This window comes from Balaenoptera ricei, chromosome 16 (assembly GCF_028023285.1).
Source record: "Balaenoptera ricei isolate mBalRic1 chromosome 16, mBalRic1.hap2, whole genome shotgun sequence".
Lineage (NCBI taxonomy): Eukaryota > Metazoa > Chordata > Mammalia > Artiodactyla > Balaenopteridae > Balaenoptera > Balaenoptera ricei.
In genome coordinates, this window is record NC_082654.1 from 50,205,349 (window position 1) to 50,223,959 (window position 18,611).

Consider the following 18,611-nt stretch of genomic DNA (forward strand, 5'->3'; position numbering starts at 1 on the left):
CTTTTTTGGGGTCAGTACTAAGATTCTTTGTTCACATAAACAAAAAGATGATAATGGAAGGAACTAGTTATACCATTGTCCCATAATTCTTTAAGAGACCTTCCAATCGTATGCTAAAACTCCTATAATGATCCTATTAGGAAAAATTATTTTACATGATCTAGCAAATTGGTTGAAAGCAAAAAATGAAAAACTACCAGATACGCAAATATATCTGCTATCCCCAAGTTCCCCACACTGATACTTAGATTTCGAATTATAACACTGTTTGGAAACTTGAGTATTTACATTCCAGGCCACTAATCTGGAAACTGTGACAAGGCTGATTGTGAAAAGGAAGGAAGGAAAAGAGAAATTGCTTAAGAAGCTCTGGTCTCAGGCAGATCAATATTAAGCAATAGGACCTGTGGAAGTTCACGATAGGTAAACCGATCCCCTTAAAACTATCCATGTGCCTATGCGATCCTTGTGTAATGTAGTCTGTGTGCACCCAGGTATATGTGTAACCCAGTTTAAAGGCTGCTTGGTTACATCATCAATATGGTAAAAGCTAACACTTACTAAGTCCTTACTATGTGCCAGCTGTGCTAAACTCTTTGCATATATGCTACCTCTCATTTGACCCTTACATGAACTCCTTTGCCGATGAGAAAACAACTTAAGAGAGTAAAGCTCCCTGCTCAAAGTTCCACAGCTAGCAAGAGGCAGCATGTCCATCTGAACACAGATTGTCAAGCTTAACAACTAAATTACATTGATAAATTCATTTGGGACACATCTAGTTGAGGGGGCCAGCAAGACACTGGTTACTACTGTCGAGCTCATTGCTTTAACCACAGAGAGGTCTTTCTTCAACATTTTAAACTGATTAAACAGTGTACTGTAGTGTGGTTGATAAATATGCAAATAGCATAAAATCGGAAGAGACAAATAAATCAGCATCCTCCAAATCCTGACAAATTAGAGCAAAGGATTAATTTTAATACAATGAAATTTAACTTAGACAAGTATGTGACAATTGTGTAACAAAACTCATTCCATTCCCACCTACTTGTTTGTGTCAAGAAACCAAGAGCACCAATAAAGAATGGAAGAGATAAGGATGAGCAGTAGCGTGAGTGAAAGACATGGGGATTTCAGCTGACAGAAAACTCCATATATTTCAAGAATATGGTATGACAATCAAACCTCTAACATGAGATTTGGCTGCATTTAGGAAAAGGGAAAGGAGTTACTAATTCTTGGTTTTTTTTTTCTTCTTTTTTTCTGGCCAGACCAGTCAATTCTGCATCTTACATTGAGAAACTGAAGAGTGAGTAACTCTAAAGCTGATGATTATAAGGAGCAGTTGAAGTCATTTTGAACTATTATTTTCATTGGGCAAAGACTATAGGGTATGGGGAGTAAAGTGGTACAAAAAAAAATTTCTTCACATAGTAAAGGGCTACCATATTAAATAGGGATTCAATTTGTTCTCTCTGGTCCAAGAAGTACAAAGGAAGAGAGACTTGCAGTCATTCGGAGGAAAAGCTTTCTAAGGATAAGGTCAGGTCATTACTACAGATGAAATAGGTGGGCTTGGGAGGTAATGAGCCCGTCACTAGAGGTGTAGCAAACAGAAAATAGATGGGATGCAATATGTGCGAGCGTGTATGTATGTGTGTGTGTGTGTGTGTTTGTGTGTGCGCACGTGCGTGCATGTGTGGTTTCTATCAATCCTGAGAATTTCTCATTAATTGGAATAATTTTCTAAAATAGCTGAGGCTTAAATTTGTTAACAAACAGCTCTCTCTGGAGCTGTTTTCAAAAACATTGGAAGGATCCCCTGGGGCAAAATTACTATACAGGATTTTGAAGAGATTAGGTTTATAACCCAAAGCCATCAATATGTTCATAAACTATTACTGATCCTCTGATTCCTTTGCTGTGCTGTTAAAGTAACTCCACTGAGATCTCCTTACAAGGACTTAAGGTCTCTAAGTTGTCTCAGAAAGATATAAAGGTTATTTACCTGTCACCTTGAAGTCTTTCCAGTCAATTTTATAATCCAGAAATAAGTGTGACAGTATCATTTTTTACAGGCTTGACAATTTAAAAAAAAGATGATTTAAAACTTTTTTTAAAGTAAAATAATCTGTAATTTCAACTGGCACAATCATATGACCTGAAGCAAGAGCTAAGCTTCCTCCAATATATTTGCTTCCAGAACACACAGCAATGTGCAGACCAGGCACACTTCTCCTTGGGGAATCAACGCTTTTCCTATGGCCCCTCCCTTCTTTATTTCATAGGCCTCAAATTAGGTCTTACCTTGCACTGAAAATCAGATCCTTCATATTTCATACACCCTGAAGCCAACGTGGTTTCTCCCTGGTCATCTTCTTCTATGATGGCAAAGCAATGCCCATTAGTTCTAAAAGAAAAAAAGCCAAAAAACCAAAAACCAACTTCACATTGGATAGTACTAATTAAATCTCCATATGAATGTGACCAGTTACTGATGGCTTTTAGTTCTGAATTAGAATTACATTCACAGTTGACTTACTGTCAAAAACGTATGCGTTTTAAGGCAAATGAAAATTGTCACATCTGAACTAAAACCTAAAGGTCTAATAAAAATCCTGTGTCAGGTAGAAAAGGATTTTCTATTAAACAAGTCCCACCAAATATGAAATACTATGTAACTTCTCTTTGCTAATCATAGTCATGTGATCACAGAAAGCTGATTTATACAACTTTATAAAGTAAATAATCTTAACGTTTAAAAATATACTTAAAAATAACTTTGTCTCTTTTCATCCATAAGATTTTCAGTATTCCCATACTGTACACAATAATAAATAAAAACAAACTTTCCTGTGAAACATAAAAATAGATTCAATGACAAAGAAAAGTATATTTGGGAAGACCAGACTAACTAAGATACTGAGAGGCACTTTTTATTTAACATGATAGGAAAAAAGGGAGAACTTTTAAATAGCTGAATTTTCAAGAAATTTATATAAATGTATTTGTATTTAATAAAATGTTATCGGGACTTCCCTGGTGGCGCAGTGGTTAAGAATCCGCCTGCCAATGCAGGGGACATGGGTTCGAACCCTGGTCCGGGAAGATCCCACATGCCGCGGAGCAACTAAGCCCGCGTGCCACGACTACTGAGCCTGCGCTCTAGAGCCCACGAGCCACAACTACTGAAGCCCCCACGCCACAACAAGTGAAACCAACGCAATGAGAAACCTGTGCACCACAACAAAGAGTAGCCCCCGCTCGCCACAACTGGAGAAAGCCCGCGTGCAGCAACGAAGACCCAATGCAACCAAAAATAAATAAATAAAAATAAAATAAATTAAAAAATGGAAAACCCCAGAGGGGAGTATCTTTAAAAAAAAAAGTTAGCATTTTAGTACTAGTATGCCAGAATTTTCTCCTAATATATTCATTAGGCTTTCATGGGTAGGAAGAAACATCTAAAAGATTTTTTTGTGTCCCTCCTTACTGTTCATATCAGTAAGTATACTGCTTACAGTTAAAAGAATATTGAAGAATTATTCATTTTCTGAAATGAGAAAATGTTAAGTGTGAGGTGAAATTCTGTTAAAATTGATGATTCCCAGTTTTATTCTGGGTTACTAAGCCTCTAACAAATAGCCCACACAGATCAAGCAAGAACTACAGACAAGAAGTCTGGAAAGAAGTCTCTTGGTGACATAGGGAACACTCCCCTAACAACAGATCACCCAGTCTGTCACAGTGAAGTCAACCACCACCAGCACAAACAACAAATCTAAGACATGGTGAACCATCATATAATTTCAGTGTTTTATATGTATACTTTTTGGCTTTATATCTGGTCACATTCAAAGAGCATAAAATTATTAGGAAAGTACAAAACAAATCAATAATTATTGATTATTACACCTTTATAACAGGGAGACAACTGACTGATGAGATTGAGTCGTTCAGGGAATTTTTTTGGCTAGTAAGTCAATTCTTCAATGTCCCCCAAGAATACGGAATAGAATTACATGATCATATATAAATATTAATTAGTTAACATGAAATTAAGTAGAAAAATTAAAGTGGTTATATAAATCAGATTTGGATTTGGGAGTTCACTTATAAGAAAATAACACAAAATTAATTAAATATCACAATATCATTCTTATAGACCTGCAAAATATTTCAACCAATTTATTTATTTATTTAATAGGAAGGTTTTGTGTTTTTTTAAAATAACTTTATTTATTTATTTATGGCTGCATTGGGTCTTCGCTGCTGTGTGCAGGCTTTCTCTAGTTGTGGCGAGCGGGGGCTACTCTTTGTTGCAGTGTGCGGGCTTCTCATTACAGTGGCTTCTCTTGTTGTGGAGCATGGGCCCTAGGCACGCAGGCTTCAGTAGTTGTGGCACGTGGGCTCAGTAGTTGTGGCTCGGGGGCTCTAGAGCACAGGCTTAGTAGTTGTGGCGCACGGGCTTAGTTGCTCCGTGGCATGTGGGATCTTCCCGGACCAGGGCTCGAACCTGTGTCCCCTGCATTGGCAGGCGGATTCTCAACCACTGCACCACCAGGGAAGCCCCTATTTCAGCCAATTTAGAATTACAAGGTTTTAGGTGAATTTTCAAGGTTTCTTTTTGGTAATCTCTAAGTTTTCTACAATGAATATCAATCACTTTATGATAAAAAGATCACTAAATAAACCCAAAATGCTAGGCAAATACCAGATTCCTTCTAACTCTTTAAAACCTATATTACAATGTTACTCTAAGGAAATAACCATCAATCACTTAATAGTAATAAATGTTCCTATATAAAAAACAAGAAGCTTTTGGCTCTTTGGAAAAACCATATAAAGTTAAAGAAAAAAAATTCAAAGTAAACAATTCTTAAAATAGTACTAAGTGCAACCCTATTCTCGTAACTTTAAGAAGGACTGCATAAAATACTTACATGCATGTGTTATTAATAGCATCATCTGGGCAGTGTCCTGAGCAATAGCACTTTAAAAAAGGCAAGGTATCCTCTGGTGCTAAGGTTACTCCATTTTCTGACTTTTTCTGGTCGGAGTCTGATTTCATCCCAGTACCATGGAGCATACTGTCTAGATTCTGCCCTGTATTCAAACATGAAGTTGTAAATAAACCATTCTGAAAAGCTAATTCTTTTATTCCAATTTTCAGTGAGAAGTTTCTAAGCTTTCTTATTGTATTAATTGTAGCTGATGTGTGTTTTAATTAAAAATAAATTTCATTCATATGATTAACATTTATTAACAGCCTAAAATGCACAGAAAAACTATCCCAGGTATTGTGGGATATATGGAGATGATTATGTCACAATTTTTGCACTAGTGAAAGACAAACAAGAGTGACACAAGGTAGAATATGGTCATAACTTGTAAGAAAGGTACAAAATGGAAAGCAGTTTCAGAGAAGAGCGAGATTATTTCCAATCATTAAAAAATATGTATAGCTGATTCACTTTGTTATACAGCAGAAATAACACACCACTGTAAAGCAGTTATACTTCAATAAAGAGGTTTAAAAAAAAAAAGACAAATTACAGTTCTTTTTTTAGACTCTCTGGTTTAAAACTTGTGACTAGTTTAAAAAAAGTAAAGTCCTTTATTTGTACCTCTATGTGGAAGTGAAGTTACTAAGCATCTTGCTCTGGATTTTAATTGCTTAAGTAAGGGAATTGTGAGAGCATGGGGGCTAATCACATTATCTGGTGCCTTTTATCTCAAGGTCATTGGTTCAAATCCAGACTATGCTGCCAGAAAATGAAGGTTACTGTAGGGCAGTAGTTAGCACATGGAAACAGAACTGTGTTCTTGCATTAGTCTCGTAGCCTCAAATGACAGATACTCTCATTATTTGGTACTGATTCTTTCAGGCTGAAAGCAGAACAGAACTAAAACAACGTTTTAGTAATTCCTTTCTCCCTCTGAATCAGCTGAAATCAGCTAGGCTACTCCTTGTAGAGTTGATCTTCATGGAATGAAATGTAGAGCTAAAACAGGTATAAAATATTAAGAGAACTGTATGTATTTCATTATAGATGCTAAATAAGTGGTTCAAGGCATAATGTGAACTTGACTTAAAATTTAGCCATACTGGTGAGATGAACTTGAAAAAAGAAAAAGTAACACATACACACACATTGATAACAGGAAAAGAATGTGCTGCTAAATAAATTTTAGTGATTCCATGCCATAAATTTCAATAATGTTCACTTAATCCTCTAAATTGCTACAAAACGTAGACTTCATTTATGTTAAGAGCATCAACAAAAAAAAAGGGGTGGGGAAGAGCTTCAGGAAGGGAAGAAATCCACTGGGTAGAAATGAGGAAATCTACATTCTGGTCTACTATGTTCCTCCACCGTTTATCTAGCTGGATGATCATGGACAAGCCATGTCACTTCAAGCCTCATTTACTCAATAAGACCATAGGACTAAAGCATATCTGAGGTCTCTTAACCAATTTTACAATCCTATTACAACAATAGAGGAAGCATCAATTTAACTATGGAGACCAAATGGCAAATAATATATGCATGCAATTAGTTTTTCAAAAATCTAATGAGACATATAGAAAAAGCAGTATAGTGTGGCAGAAATAACACTGAAATAACAGTGAGAAGTCAAGGGTTCAAGTCTTGAATATCTCCATTGATAAGTTAGTCTCTGAACATCAGGTCTCTATCTATAAAAGATGATGATAATAATTTCTGCCCAATTCAAGAGATTATATATAGATCAAATGAATGTACAATAAAAGGCTTAAATATAAAAGTGTATAAATGAAGATATTACTAATAACAAAGATCATACTAAAAGATCACCAATACCTGGAAAATTCAAAGTTACAGATGGTTAATACACATAACTTCCTAGAACACTGTTTGAATTTAAGAGATAGAAATATTTTAATTACAATAATTTGCATCTGAGGTTTATATTATCTCAAGTATTAATTAACAAAACACTGATTAGAGGCCAACTATGTGCAGGCAAGTTACTGAATGTTGGAAACTGATGTGGTCCTTGAGAAACTTGGAAGGAGACAAAGGTGTATGTGTGTGGAGGGGATAAGCACATAAATAAACACAATTCAAAGAGTGATATAATACAAAGGTGCTATGTAAACAAACGAAGGAGCCAATAACACAAACTCATCCTAGGGCGTCAAAAGCAAAGAAACCTGAGCTATACCTTAAAGTTGTAAAATTTCACTAAGTAGAGGCATGGATACAAAGAAAAATAGCTAGCAACAGCCTCTCTGTACTCTCTCCCTAGATGACAGCACTTATTCCCATGGTTTAAATAAATCTCTTTGTTGACGGTTCCTAGATTTATCCCTTCAGCCTTGACTTGCTTAAGTAACTCAAAACTAACGTCTAAAATGGAATGCTTGACTTTTCTCCTCAAACCTGGTCCTCCCCAGGTCTTTGGCTCACCCTCCAAGATATATCTCACTTTTTCTCATTTTGGTCTAGTTCCTGCTATTACCCGGGCCCATCATATCATGTCACTTCCAAGATAAGACACTGATCTCCCTACTTCTGTTTTTGCCCCCTCCAACCCATTTCCCACATAGCAGCCAGAGTTACCTTATAAACCTAAATCTGATCCTGTCATTCCCTGCTTAAAACCAATTAATGGCTTCATATACACTCAGAATAAAATCCAACCTCCTTCACCATGCCTACTGAAGCACACTGCAGGATTTGGACCCTGTGGACCTCTCTCTCCATCATGCCCAAACATACAGCCCTGTGTCAGTTCCTAGAACACGCCAATCTCTTTCTACACACAAGTCCTGTGTTTACAAAGCATAAAATTATGAGTCCTGGTGTGGGCTGGAGCTATAGGTTATATATATAAAACACCGCTCTAGCAATCCATAGTAATCTCTAAGAAATAACTTTTTTTTTTTGCTGCTCTTCGCGGCATGTGGAACTTCCCGACCAAAGATTGAACCCGTGCCCCCTGCAGTGGAAGCAGGGAGTCTTAACCACTGGACCACTGGGCAAGTCCGAAATACCATTTTTTCTACATTGGTTTTAGTTCTTTTCCTTAAGAGCATATACTTTTATCTTATTATTTGAAGGGAACTATCAAACTAATCTTCTTTGAAAGGAAATGTAACAAATTTCGCTTATATTTCAGAGAAATATAATGCTTACGAAGACTTTTCACTTATGCCTGATAACTAATTACCAATTTATTTCATCTAACAAAAGTTTATTGGGACTTCCCAGGCGGTCAGGTGGTTAAGACTCTGCGCTTCCACTGCAGGGGGCACAGATTCGATCCTTGGTCGGGGAACTAGGATCCCACATGCTGTGCAGTGTGGGGAAAAAAAAAAAAGTTTATTATATAACAACTTAGGATGGGGAATGAGAATTTTGTATCATATTGCCTCTGTGTGATCTATATAGATTAAAAAAATTTTAATACTAAATACTGATTACCTGGGGGTAAGGTATCAAATACAAATGTTACTATTAATTTAACTCATCTTCAAAACTATGACAGCTTTGGTTGATACTGATCAACAAGGCATCTAACAACAGACGTTAAAATAAAGATGTTTTATTAAATTATGTGGTGTTTCACACAAAAAAGTAGCTTTTGCAAGAGTGCTTTTATATTCTCAGCATGGATACTAAATAAGGGTACTAAACCTAAGACAAAATACAAACAAGCTACAGATTTCATTATTATGTTCACTCAAATGAAAATGTCAAAAGATTTATGCTGTTAATCATAATTCTTATAAGCAGATTTTAATCATCACTGTGAACAAAACATTATGAAGAACAATCTGTGAAGATATAAACTTAAGAGAACGGAAATGTTCAGTAAGTTCTATATAAAATCATTTTGCCAAATACCACTATCTCTTCAGTTTAAAACATTGTCCTAATTAAACCATACAGGGAAAAGCTCACATGCAAATATATAGCCCATCTGATCCTAAGAGTCATCAAAATAACTTCCTGTTTGGGAGTTCTAGGCTGTGAATGCACAGTGTAAAATTACAATATTAGTCATAAATAAAACTTTGAGTACTCTGAAGAAATTTTAATATTTGGCACACAGAAATTCCAATTATGTTTCTCAACTCTTTTAACAACAGTAAAATGTTTTTTAAAAATTGACATTTATTCCTTATTGTATTTTAAAGGGGAGAGGAATTTTAAAAGTAAGTCTTGAGTACCTATTACCCTTAGGCACTAGGTCACCTACTTTATTTTATATTTTATCTCATTTAATCCTCATAAGACCTGATGTTGTACATCATAATGCCTATGTTACAGATAATACACAAAGGTCAAAGAGGCTGAGATTTTATACAGACTTGAAAATGTTTCTATCATAGTCAAGTTCAAAAATTATTTGGCATGTGTTTGTTCTTTGCCTCTATACTTAAAAGCTATTGGCATACTGGGCCTAACTGTTCAAAACGGGACATGAGTTGAAAGAGCAGTCCTAAGAATGAGTGTTTTTTATATATAGAAATAAATTACTAAAAAAGAGATAAGATTGCTTAAATGAACACTGATTTACCTTGAACATGAGAAATGATGAACAGATAGGCTCCCAATAATCTGATGTAAATATACAGCTGAGTCATTGTTCAATTTTAACGTTCCCTGTACACTGTCACCTTTAATAACTAGTCTTGTTATGTCACTAATTTAAAAGACTTTCATTCAATGAGATTTTCTTGTAAAAGGTCTCAATCACTTGACAATGACTCCAACTTCCACTGCTTTCTCCTGACTCCTGAAAGATAAAAATATTAAGAAGGAAATGAATATAACTGAATTCTGGAAAGTTTTCAAAAACCAGGAGAGGAAAAACAAATGCCCAAACATACCTTTAAACAATGAAATACATTTTTAAAGATTAATGCTATCATTGTTAAAAAAAAAAAAAAAAAGGCACTGTAATTTAAAAGCTTAAATAATTTATTGATAGGTTGCCACCTCTCCTGACCTTAGATTAACCATATGCAAAATAAGATAAGAACACTAATAATCTTAACAGTCTTTTCTGGCTGCTCTAAAGTAATTATTTTATTGCTATTAAGAAAATTTCTAAATATATTAAGAATAAAACAGGAAGAGTTGAATTTAAAACAGTAAGCTAGGGCTTCCCTGGTGGCGCAGTGGTTGAGAATCTGCCTGCCAATGCAGGGGAAACGTGTTCGAGCCCTGGTCTGGGAAGATCCCACATGCCGCGGAGCAGCTGGGCCCGTGAGCCACAATTACTGAGCCTGTGCATCTGGAGCCTGTGCTCTGCAACAAGAGAGGCCGCGATAGTGAGAGGCCCGCGCACCGCGATGAAGAGTGGCTCCCGCTTGCCACAACTAGAGAAAGCCCTCGCACAGAAACGAAGACCCAACACAGCCATAAATAAATAAATAAACAAATACTTTAAAACACTAAGCTAGGACTTCCCTGGTGGCGTAGTGGTTAAGAATCTGCCTGCTAATGCAGGGGACACGGGTTCGAGCCCTGGTCCGGGAAGACGCCACATGCCGCGAAGCAACTAAGCCCGTGCGCCACAACTACTGAGCCCACGTGCCTAGAGCCCATGCTCCTCAACAAGAGAAGCAACCACAATGAGAAGCCCCCGCACCACAACGAAGAGTAGCCCCTGCTCGCTGCAACTAGAGAAAGCCCGAGTGCAGCAACAAAGACCCAAAAAAAACCCAGCCAAAAATAATAAATAAATAAGTAAATTAATTAATTAAAAAATAAAACACTAAGCTACTCATCAATAATTTTCAATCCTAGTAGATGTGATAAAAACACCTTGAATCTTTCTAATAAATAATGTATTCTATAGATAGAAGAGAAGGCCTACCTAGAAAAACATTTAAATATGCAGCGTGCTTCCTCATTAAAGCAAAAACATTAGAAATGTATCTTAAATGAAATTATTTACCTAAAATACTACAAATCTGAATTCATTACGATAAAACTGAGCTTTTCATATGGATGACATGAAACATAACCTCTCCAATTAAGGTTTGGCAATTATAAAATAGTTAAAGAAGTAACAGAAAAAAAGGTTAGTTTGTGTAAAGATGAATATGATTCTGTTTCTTCTCCCATCCTGTTGGTTCAGGCAACTGATTTTACGGACTTCAGCCTGAATTATTCCTCAATGAAAATGATATTATTTATTTGTAACACAATTATCCTGGCATGATTTCTACCATAAATAACCCAAGCTTTCTATGTTAACTAAGAATTTTTCACTTTAATTAGCTCTCCAAAGGCACTTAGAGTATTGAGGAAATAAGGTTTACAGTGAGATGTCATTTATAGTGTGCATTTTATATACGGCTTATTCTAAAATCTCTGTAGTTTCTCTACTATGAAATTAATTTGCTTTCCATCTACATAATGCTGAGAGAGTAAGATGTAAGTCTAAAATTATTACAGAATAACATCTGTAATATGATTTAACAGTATTTGAGAAAACTCACTTCTTGAAATTATGGGATTGTGACTCTAGGGATACTTGTTCCAGGTTTCAAATTCAAAAGAAGTTTCCAGCATATTTCCAACACTGAACTCTCTCATTTCTATTTGCCTATTAAATATCTCTACTAGGATTACATCCCACCTGTCCAAATCAAACTCAATAACTTCCCTTCTCATTCCTCTAGACCTGCCTCCTCCTCCTCCATTTGCTATCACAGAGGAGGGTGGTGCCATCTCTCCAGTCACCCATGCCAAAAACCCTGGCATCATTTCTGCCTCTCTTCCTAGCTCTCACTCTCTCCCCATACCTTCATTCATTTATTCATTCACTCACTTATTCACCAACAGTGTCTTCTGAGTATGTATTACACATCAATGCAAGGGGCTAGAAATAAAAATATGAGTATGACAGATTCTACTTCACGGGCCTCATATTCTTGGTCAGGAAACTGACTGCTATGACTCGTTCCATCTTTCAGTGTCACTGCTTCTTCATCAGTTTATTTAAGCTAATATGTGGTCTTGTCTCATTACAGGTACAACTAAGGCATCCTGCAGTGCAGTCGACGAGACCCTAAGCACCTGCCACACTCACAGTCCCTTTCAGAGGAAAGGTATCATGTGTGATTCCTTCTACACAAACATCTGCGACTCTACCACTCTCAGCACAAGTTTAAATCCTGGATCTGCCTTAAATAAGTAACTTCACCTCTCTGGACGAGTTTCCTCATCTGTAAAACTGGAATTATATTAACTCACAATTATTTTGAGAACTACATGAGGTAATAGCTAACATATATTCACCTCTATGTGGCAGACCATTACAATGCTTTGAATATATTAATATTAATTTATAGAATCATCACAACCACCTTGTAAGATAGGCACAATTTATTATTTTAATATTACAGATGAGGAAACTAATGCAAGTGGAGTTTAAGGAATTTATCAAAGATCACACAGCTGGTAAGTGTCAGGGCCATAATTCTAATCAAGAAGATCTGATTCTCGAGCCCATGTGTTAACCGCTACCCTATGCTGCCTTGCGGGATATTTTACATACATTACATAATGTAAACTATACATTATAAAGTATTTAGAAAAGCCTGGTACAGAGTAGGTACTTAATAAAAGTTTCCTCCTCTCAGACATGTTTATAACATACTTGCCAACCTGGCACAGGAAGTAACAGGTGCTATCCATGACAATCCCATCTTCAAGACATTTTTATAGACTAAAAACCCTGCAACAACTTGTATGGAGAACAGCTATCAGCCAAGAGAAGGCTAAAGTTAAAATGGCTTCAAGTGCCTCATTTGTAATCTAACAATGGAAGCCCCTAATCTTGAAAAGAAAAATGTTAGGTTTTAGCTGACTACAAGCTCAATAAGCATCAGTGCTTATGACAATTCTAAGACATGAAGGCAATCTAATCAAGCATTGATAGAAGCACACTGCCATAATCAAAGACGGTAACCATCTTACTTTATCCCACCTGGTCAGGCCTCAAATATTTTAGAGAATGACGACAAGAATGCAAAGGATAGAGAAATGACTACACTTGAGATACAACTGAAAGGACCAGGGATCTTTGCTCACAGAGTATCAAAGGAATAAAGTGTGAATGTTCCTCTGTCAAGGACATGACAGGCACGATGCAAACAAGACTAGACCAATTAAATAACTTATTAGATTCCTTCCAGCTCTGAAGCCCTGAGTGAATAGTGTTCTCGCTATTGAATGTTAATTTATTTCCCAGATATTTATTAAGTGCCTATTATATACATGATTCTGTATGAGACACTGAGAACATAGTGAGAGAGCAAAACAGACTAAGCCTTCATGGAGTTCACAGTCAAATAAGACAATTAAGATATTTAGACATCGAACAAGACAATACAAAGGATACATGATCACAACTTGAGGTGAGTGCAAAAAAGAAAAGTGCCAGGTCCTCGAGGGACATGGGGAGTGACCTAATCTAATCCAGATAGAGAGGTCAAGGGAAGCAATGTAGAAAAGTGACATTTAAGGTGTAATCTGAAGAATAAAAGAGTTATTTAGTCAGGTAAAGAAACGAGGTTGGGGAGGGGGCTTGTTCTAGGCATGAGGAACAGCCTGCACAAAGATCTTGAGGCAGAGAAGAGCAAAAGAGAACACAATGTTTCTGAAATGCTGAGAACAAGGGTTAATGTAGTGGAAGATGAGGTTGAAGAGACAGAAAAGTCAAGAACCAAGTCAGGCAAGATCATATGAAGGATTTGGGATTTAAATGTAAGTGGGACGGGAAGGCAATTATCTGGTTTCTCTGTAATGAACTGGAGGGGACAAAAGCAGAAGCAAACAGACCATTAAGAAGGATATTGTAGCAGTTTAAGAGAGGGACAATGGTGGTTAAGCTTAGGGTGGTGGTGGTACAGTGGATGGAGTCAAGATATATTTCACAAACAGATTCAGTAGGCCTTGGTAATGGATTAGATGTGGGGGTAAGGGAGAGTGAGGGGTCAAAAAAGATCCCTACATTTCCGGCATGAGCAATTACTGAAATGGGGACAAATGGATTTTGAAAGAAGTGGTGAGAAGAGATCATGGTTCAATTTTAGACATTTGAAATTACTCAAAGGGAATGTCTAATGGGCATTTGGTTCTGAAACTTAGAGGAAACTTTTGAGACTGAAAATATAAATCTGTTATGTCAACAGCATAGAGATATTTAAAGCTATGGTTCTGTATGAGATGGCCTTCTAGAATGAAAAGAGAAGAAGGCACCAGAACACCAAATGTTCATTTAAAAATTAGATTAATAAAAGCATTAACATCATATATATTTATTTGGCATTCACTGATAAAAATAAGTTCATGGTCCAGGATCCATCATGTACAATATTAATATAGTGTACATTACCACAGCTGGAATATAAACTAATATTCATAAGTGATATTTTTCACAGTTAAAAAAACCCCACCAATCTACCAAAAGATCATTATGGTGATCTAAAATATGTCCACAAATGCTCTGACACTATCTTCAAAAGGTGAAGCCTAATTTCCTCCCTTGAATTCCCACTGGACTTAATGACTCACTTCTAACAAAATAAAATAAGGTGGAAACAACAGTTTGTCTTCTGAAACTAGATCATAAAAGGCACTTAAGATTCCTCCTTGCTCACTCTTGAAATACTCACTCTGAGGAAAGCTAGCTGCCATGTCAATAAGGACACCCACGCAGCCTTATGGAGAGGCCCATGTGGCAAAGAACTGAGGCCTCCTGCTAACAGCCATGTGAGTGAGCCACCCTGGCCGTGGATCCGTCGGTGCCAGGGAAGCTTTCCAGTAACTGTAGCTTCATAGACATCTTAACCACAATTTATGAGACTTTAAACTAGAACCATTCAACTAAGCCTCTGGTGGACTCCTGATGGTCAGAATGAGATGATAAATGCTGGATGTTTTAAGCTGCTAAGTTTTTTGGTAATCTGTTGGGCAGCAGCAGATAACATTCATTGCTATAATACAGTCATTCCAAGAAATTTGTTGAAATAATAAAAGCCTAATCGCTATAAGTTATTGCACAGTCAACCAAAAGACAGAAGTCTGGAAGGCATAGTCAAGTCAGAGTATAACAATACAAGTATAACATAAATAGGGATTTCCCTGGCAGTCCAGTGGTTAGGACTCCGCGCTTTCACTGCCGAGGGCCCGGGTTCAATCCCTAGTAGGGGAACTAAGATCCCGAAAGCTGCGTGGTGTGGCCAAAAAAAAAAAAAGTATAACATAAATAGTCACAATGCCCAAAGAACTAACTGGATAATACAACTAACATCTTTCTTTCAAAGGAGTAACCAGAGCCAGAGTATATTCTTTGTTTTTAAATTACCTCAATAAGTAAGGCTCATTTTTTTGTGGGGGAAAAACTGTCCCTAGTTCCATACTATACACTGTTACATTTGCCCTTTTAAACTATGGATTCCATAACGATGACATCATTTTTGTATTCTAGGTAAAGGCACTTTTCATATAATATCCTGGCAAAGTTAAAGTAAATTCTGATGTCAGTCCATTGGTTTCAAAAATCAGCTCCAGTATTTATTTGCTATGTAATTTTGGGGAAGTTATGTAAGCTATCTAGGTCTTGGTTTCCTTAGCCACAAAATGGGGACAATATTACTAACCTAAATGAGTTAGTGCCTTGCATCTCGGTATTAAGCACTCAATAAATAATAGATGTTAGTTGTTATTGTTGTAACTGTTGTTATTCATAACAGAAATACTGATGATTTCCCCTTTATCTGTCCTAGCATATTAACTGTTTCTAAAATCATGATATAGCAAAAATAGTAACCTTATTTTGCAACCATTCCTGACACTGAATGCAATTATAAAAACTGTATTTTATAATTCTAACATCTGAAAATAAAAAATATTTTTAAATTCCTAGAATAATTCATTGGAATTTTTATATGAAAATTAAAAATATCTGATCATGCAATGTTAAGAATATAAGGAAATGCAGACATTTGAAATGCCACATGATCAAAAACTTTAAATGATTCTGGTGTTTAAAAGCTATTATTAAATAGTCCAAAAAGGCATCTAAATACATTTACTTTCCTTTGCTATATACACAGGTTGGTGGCTTCTTTTTCAGGAAAATAAGACTACAACAACATTACTCAATAAAATATAAATTATTTTTAAATAAAAAAATTTAAAGCTTTGCAAAAAGCAAGAAAGCTAAACCAATAGTTCAATCAGGATTTAAAAAAAAAAAAAAACCAGGAAAAGGCTGAAGTCAGCTGAAAAAACAGACTAAAGTCATTCTTTCCTCTTCCCGTTAAGCCCCTCACCCTTAATTTTTACTTTCTAGTAGTGAGGTTTGGGAATTTTCAACAAGCTGGCTAACTGCCAACTCCATAAGGTAGTAAGGAGAAAACTCCCCCTTCCAGGGGTCCCTCCCCCTAGGCAGCTCCAGGCGCCTGGTCTGACAAGCTTTCTGAGAAGGACTAGACTCACTGCAGACTTTCTGGCTCCACAGCCATTGTTTGCAGGGCTGCTTTGCTCCTGATCCAGAGCTTGGATTAGCATAAGAATATTGTCTTTTCCCTTAACAAGCAACTCATCCATCCCCTCCCCATTTCTAACCTCCAACCCCATCAATTCCTAAACTAATATATACACATACAAATGGAGCAACACTACTCAGGTTATTTTTATATCAGTGTAAAAAAAGTCACCCAAATCTAAACATAAACCCTTAAAAAATAACATGCTTAAATAAATAGTTATGAGTGTATCTGTGGTAATACACAGGAATCTCACCAAAAAGCCTGCCTTGGAGTCCATGCTGTGAGAACTTGTGATGGGTGAGACATGCATAATGAGAACTTTTGTAAAGTCTGAAAAAGGAGCTAAGAGAACCAACCATCAAGCTAAATTCTGACCTACAGTAGGGACGGGGAAGTTCCACTTTATAAAGACATTTCTAACTGTGATGTCTTCATCCACCCTGAGGTCACTAATTTCATCATCACCCTTGAAATTACCTTCTGACTAGACCTTCCTTTCCCCAATGCTCAATTATTTATTCAAAGCAAATTTAACAACATTTAATCTTTGTATTTCTGCTCAATTGTCCTCTCTTCATTCAAAACCTTTCATTTTCCTTCTGTGCCAAGAAACTGTTCTCCCCAACATAAGTAAAATTCTTCCAGGAACAGAGAGGTAAGACAAACTAGTACGGCATTATTATAGCTGATGCACTTAGATGTTTTATATCCCTCAGTGCGGGCCTCAATATTAGATGCACAATAAATGCTTCTTGGTTTATGAACTATTTTTAAAAGCAGGAGATAATCTATTTTCAAAACACCATTCAACTTTGTACTACAAATTCACTAACCTAGTTTCTCCAAAGCTTTTTTGTTTGTTTAATCTTATTAAACAAAAAAACCTCACAATAATTAGAACTAGATTATGCTATATACCAATCTTTGGTACATCAGTGCTCAGAAGAAATTCTTAATGCCAGCAGTTAATTGAGGGGGTCTGGGTGTTATTCTTCTGTCTGTCCTCTGGAATAGCACAAATGACAAAAAAACAGGTAAAGTGGATCAGTAGTCGCAGAAATGCCTAGGAGGGAACAGAATTTGGTCATCCCTATAGGTATATTATGAGTAATGGTAAACAATACTGTCTTTGTTTCTACACAATATTTTTATAGAGATAAAACCAGTATAATGTGGTTAGTGAATAGTTCAGGGTCTAGCATAATACAGATCTAGGTCTTTTGTGCCAATTAAATGAGAGAAAATCATATATAGTGTTTAGTGGCAACTTTATGTTAGCACATCACCATCTTAATAATTTGCAAGTTAGTTTTATATGCCTTACACCATATGTATATGACCCTTACAGTAAGTAAAATTATTCCTACTTTTACAGAGAAGAGACAGGTTCAGGAAGCTAAAGTGACCTGCTGAATTCTATACAGCTAGTAACTTGAAGGAAAAACTAAAACCCAGGTCTTTTATTCCCAAGTGCAGTGTTTTATCCAGTAAGTACATGAGTAAGTACGTCAAAAGGGAAATAGGAAGTTACTTTTTATTGAGCCACATAAGATTTTATTTCATCTTCACAACTCTGCAAGGAAAAAGTGAAGCTCAGCAAAGTTAAGAAACTTGCTCAAGTTCACACAACCAATAAGTAGCAAGTCTGCTGCTGAGAAAGCTCAAATTCCATTCACTATTGCACAGTCAGGAGCGACAGGTAATGAGAAAAAAAAGGAAACTACTGTGCCCCTTATTACACTATTGCTTTTCAGCAAAAACAAAGCAATAACAAGCCCCCTCCCGCCCCCAAATAAAACCTAACCATTCTGCTTTGTGATGTTGACCTGGGATACCACTAACAAGTCTTTTACCAGCTGGTTCCTTGATAGGTTCTGCCAAAAGGGGAACTAGAGAAGGCTGGAGGGAAGAAGGGACTTTAATCTTCCTGACTTTGTTTGTTGTTCCTGTCAGAGTTATCTGAACAACAGCCTTTGCCATAGCAGCAGCAGTAGATTCCATTTCCAGCTTCCTTCCACACTCCCAGAATCAGCCTCATGGC

At 36.5% G+C, this 18,611-nt stretch overlaps 1 protein-coding gene across 2 annotated transcripts in view; it reads right to left on the reverse strand.

Annotated features, from left to right (window-relative positions):
- Positions 1 to 18,611, reverse strand: part of BMPR1A (bone morphogenetic protein receptor type 1A) — a 140,305-nt gene that overhangs the window by 22,857 nt on the left and 98,837 nt on the right. For both annotated transcript variants that reach the window (XM_059900998.1, XM_059900999.1), the window contains 3 exons: positions 9,574 to 9,792; positions 4,947 to 5,109; positions 2,311 to 2,413 (listed from right to left, as the gene is read on the reverse strand). In XM_059900998.1, the coding sequence (XP_059756981.1) occupies positions 2,311 to 2,413; positions 4,947 to 5,109; positions 9,574 to 9,640 (333 nt within the window). In that variant the 5' untranslated portion in view covers positions 9,641 to 9,792. The remainder of the gene's footprint in view (positions 1 to 2,310; positions 2,414 to 4,946; positions 5,110 to 9,573; positions 9,793 to 18,611) is intronic.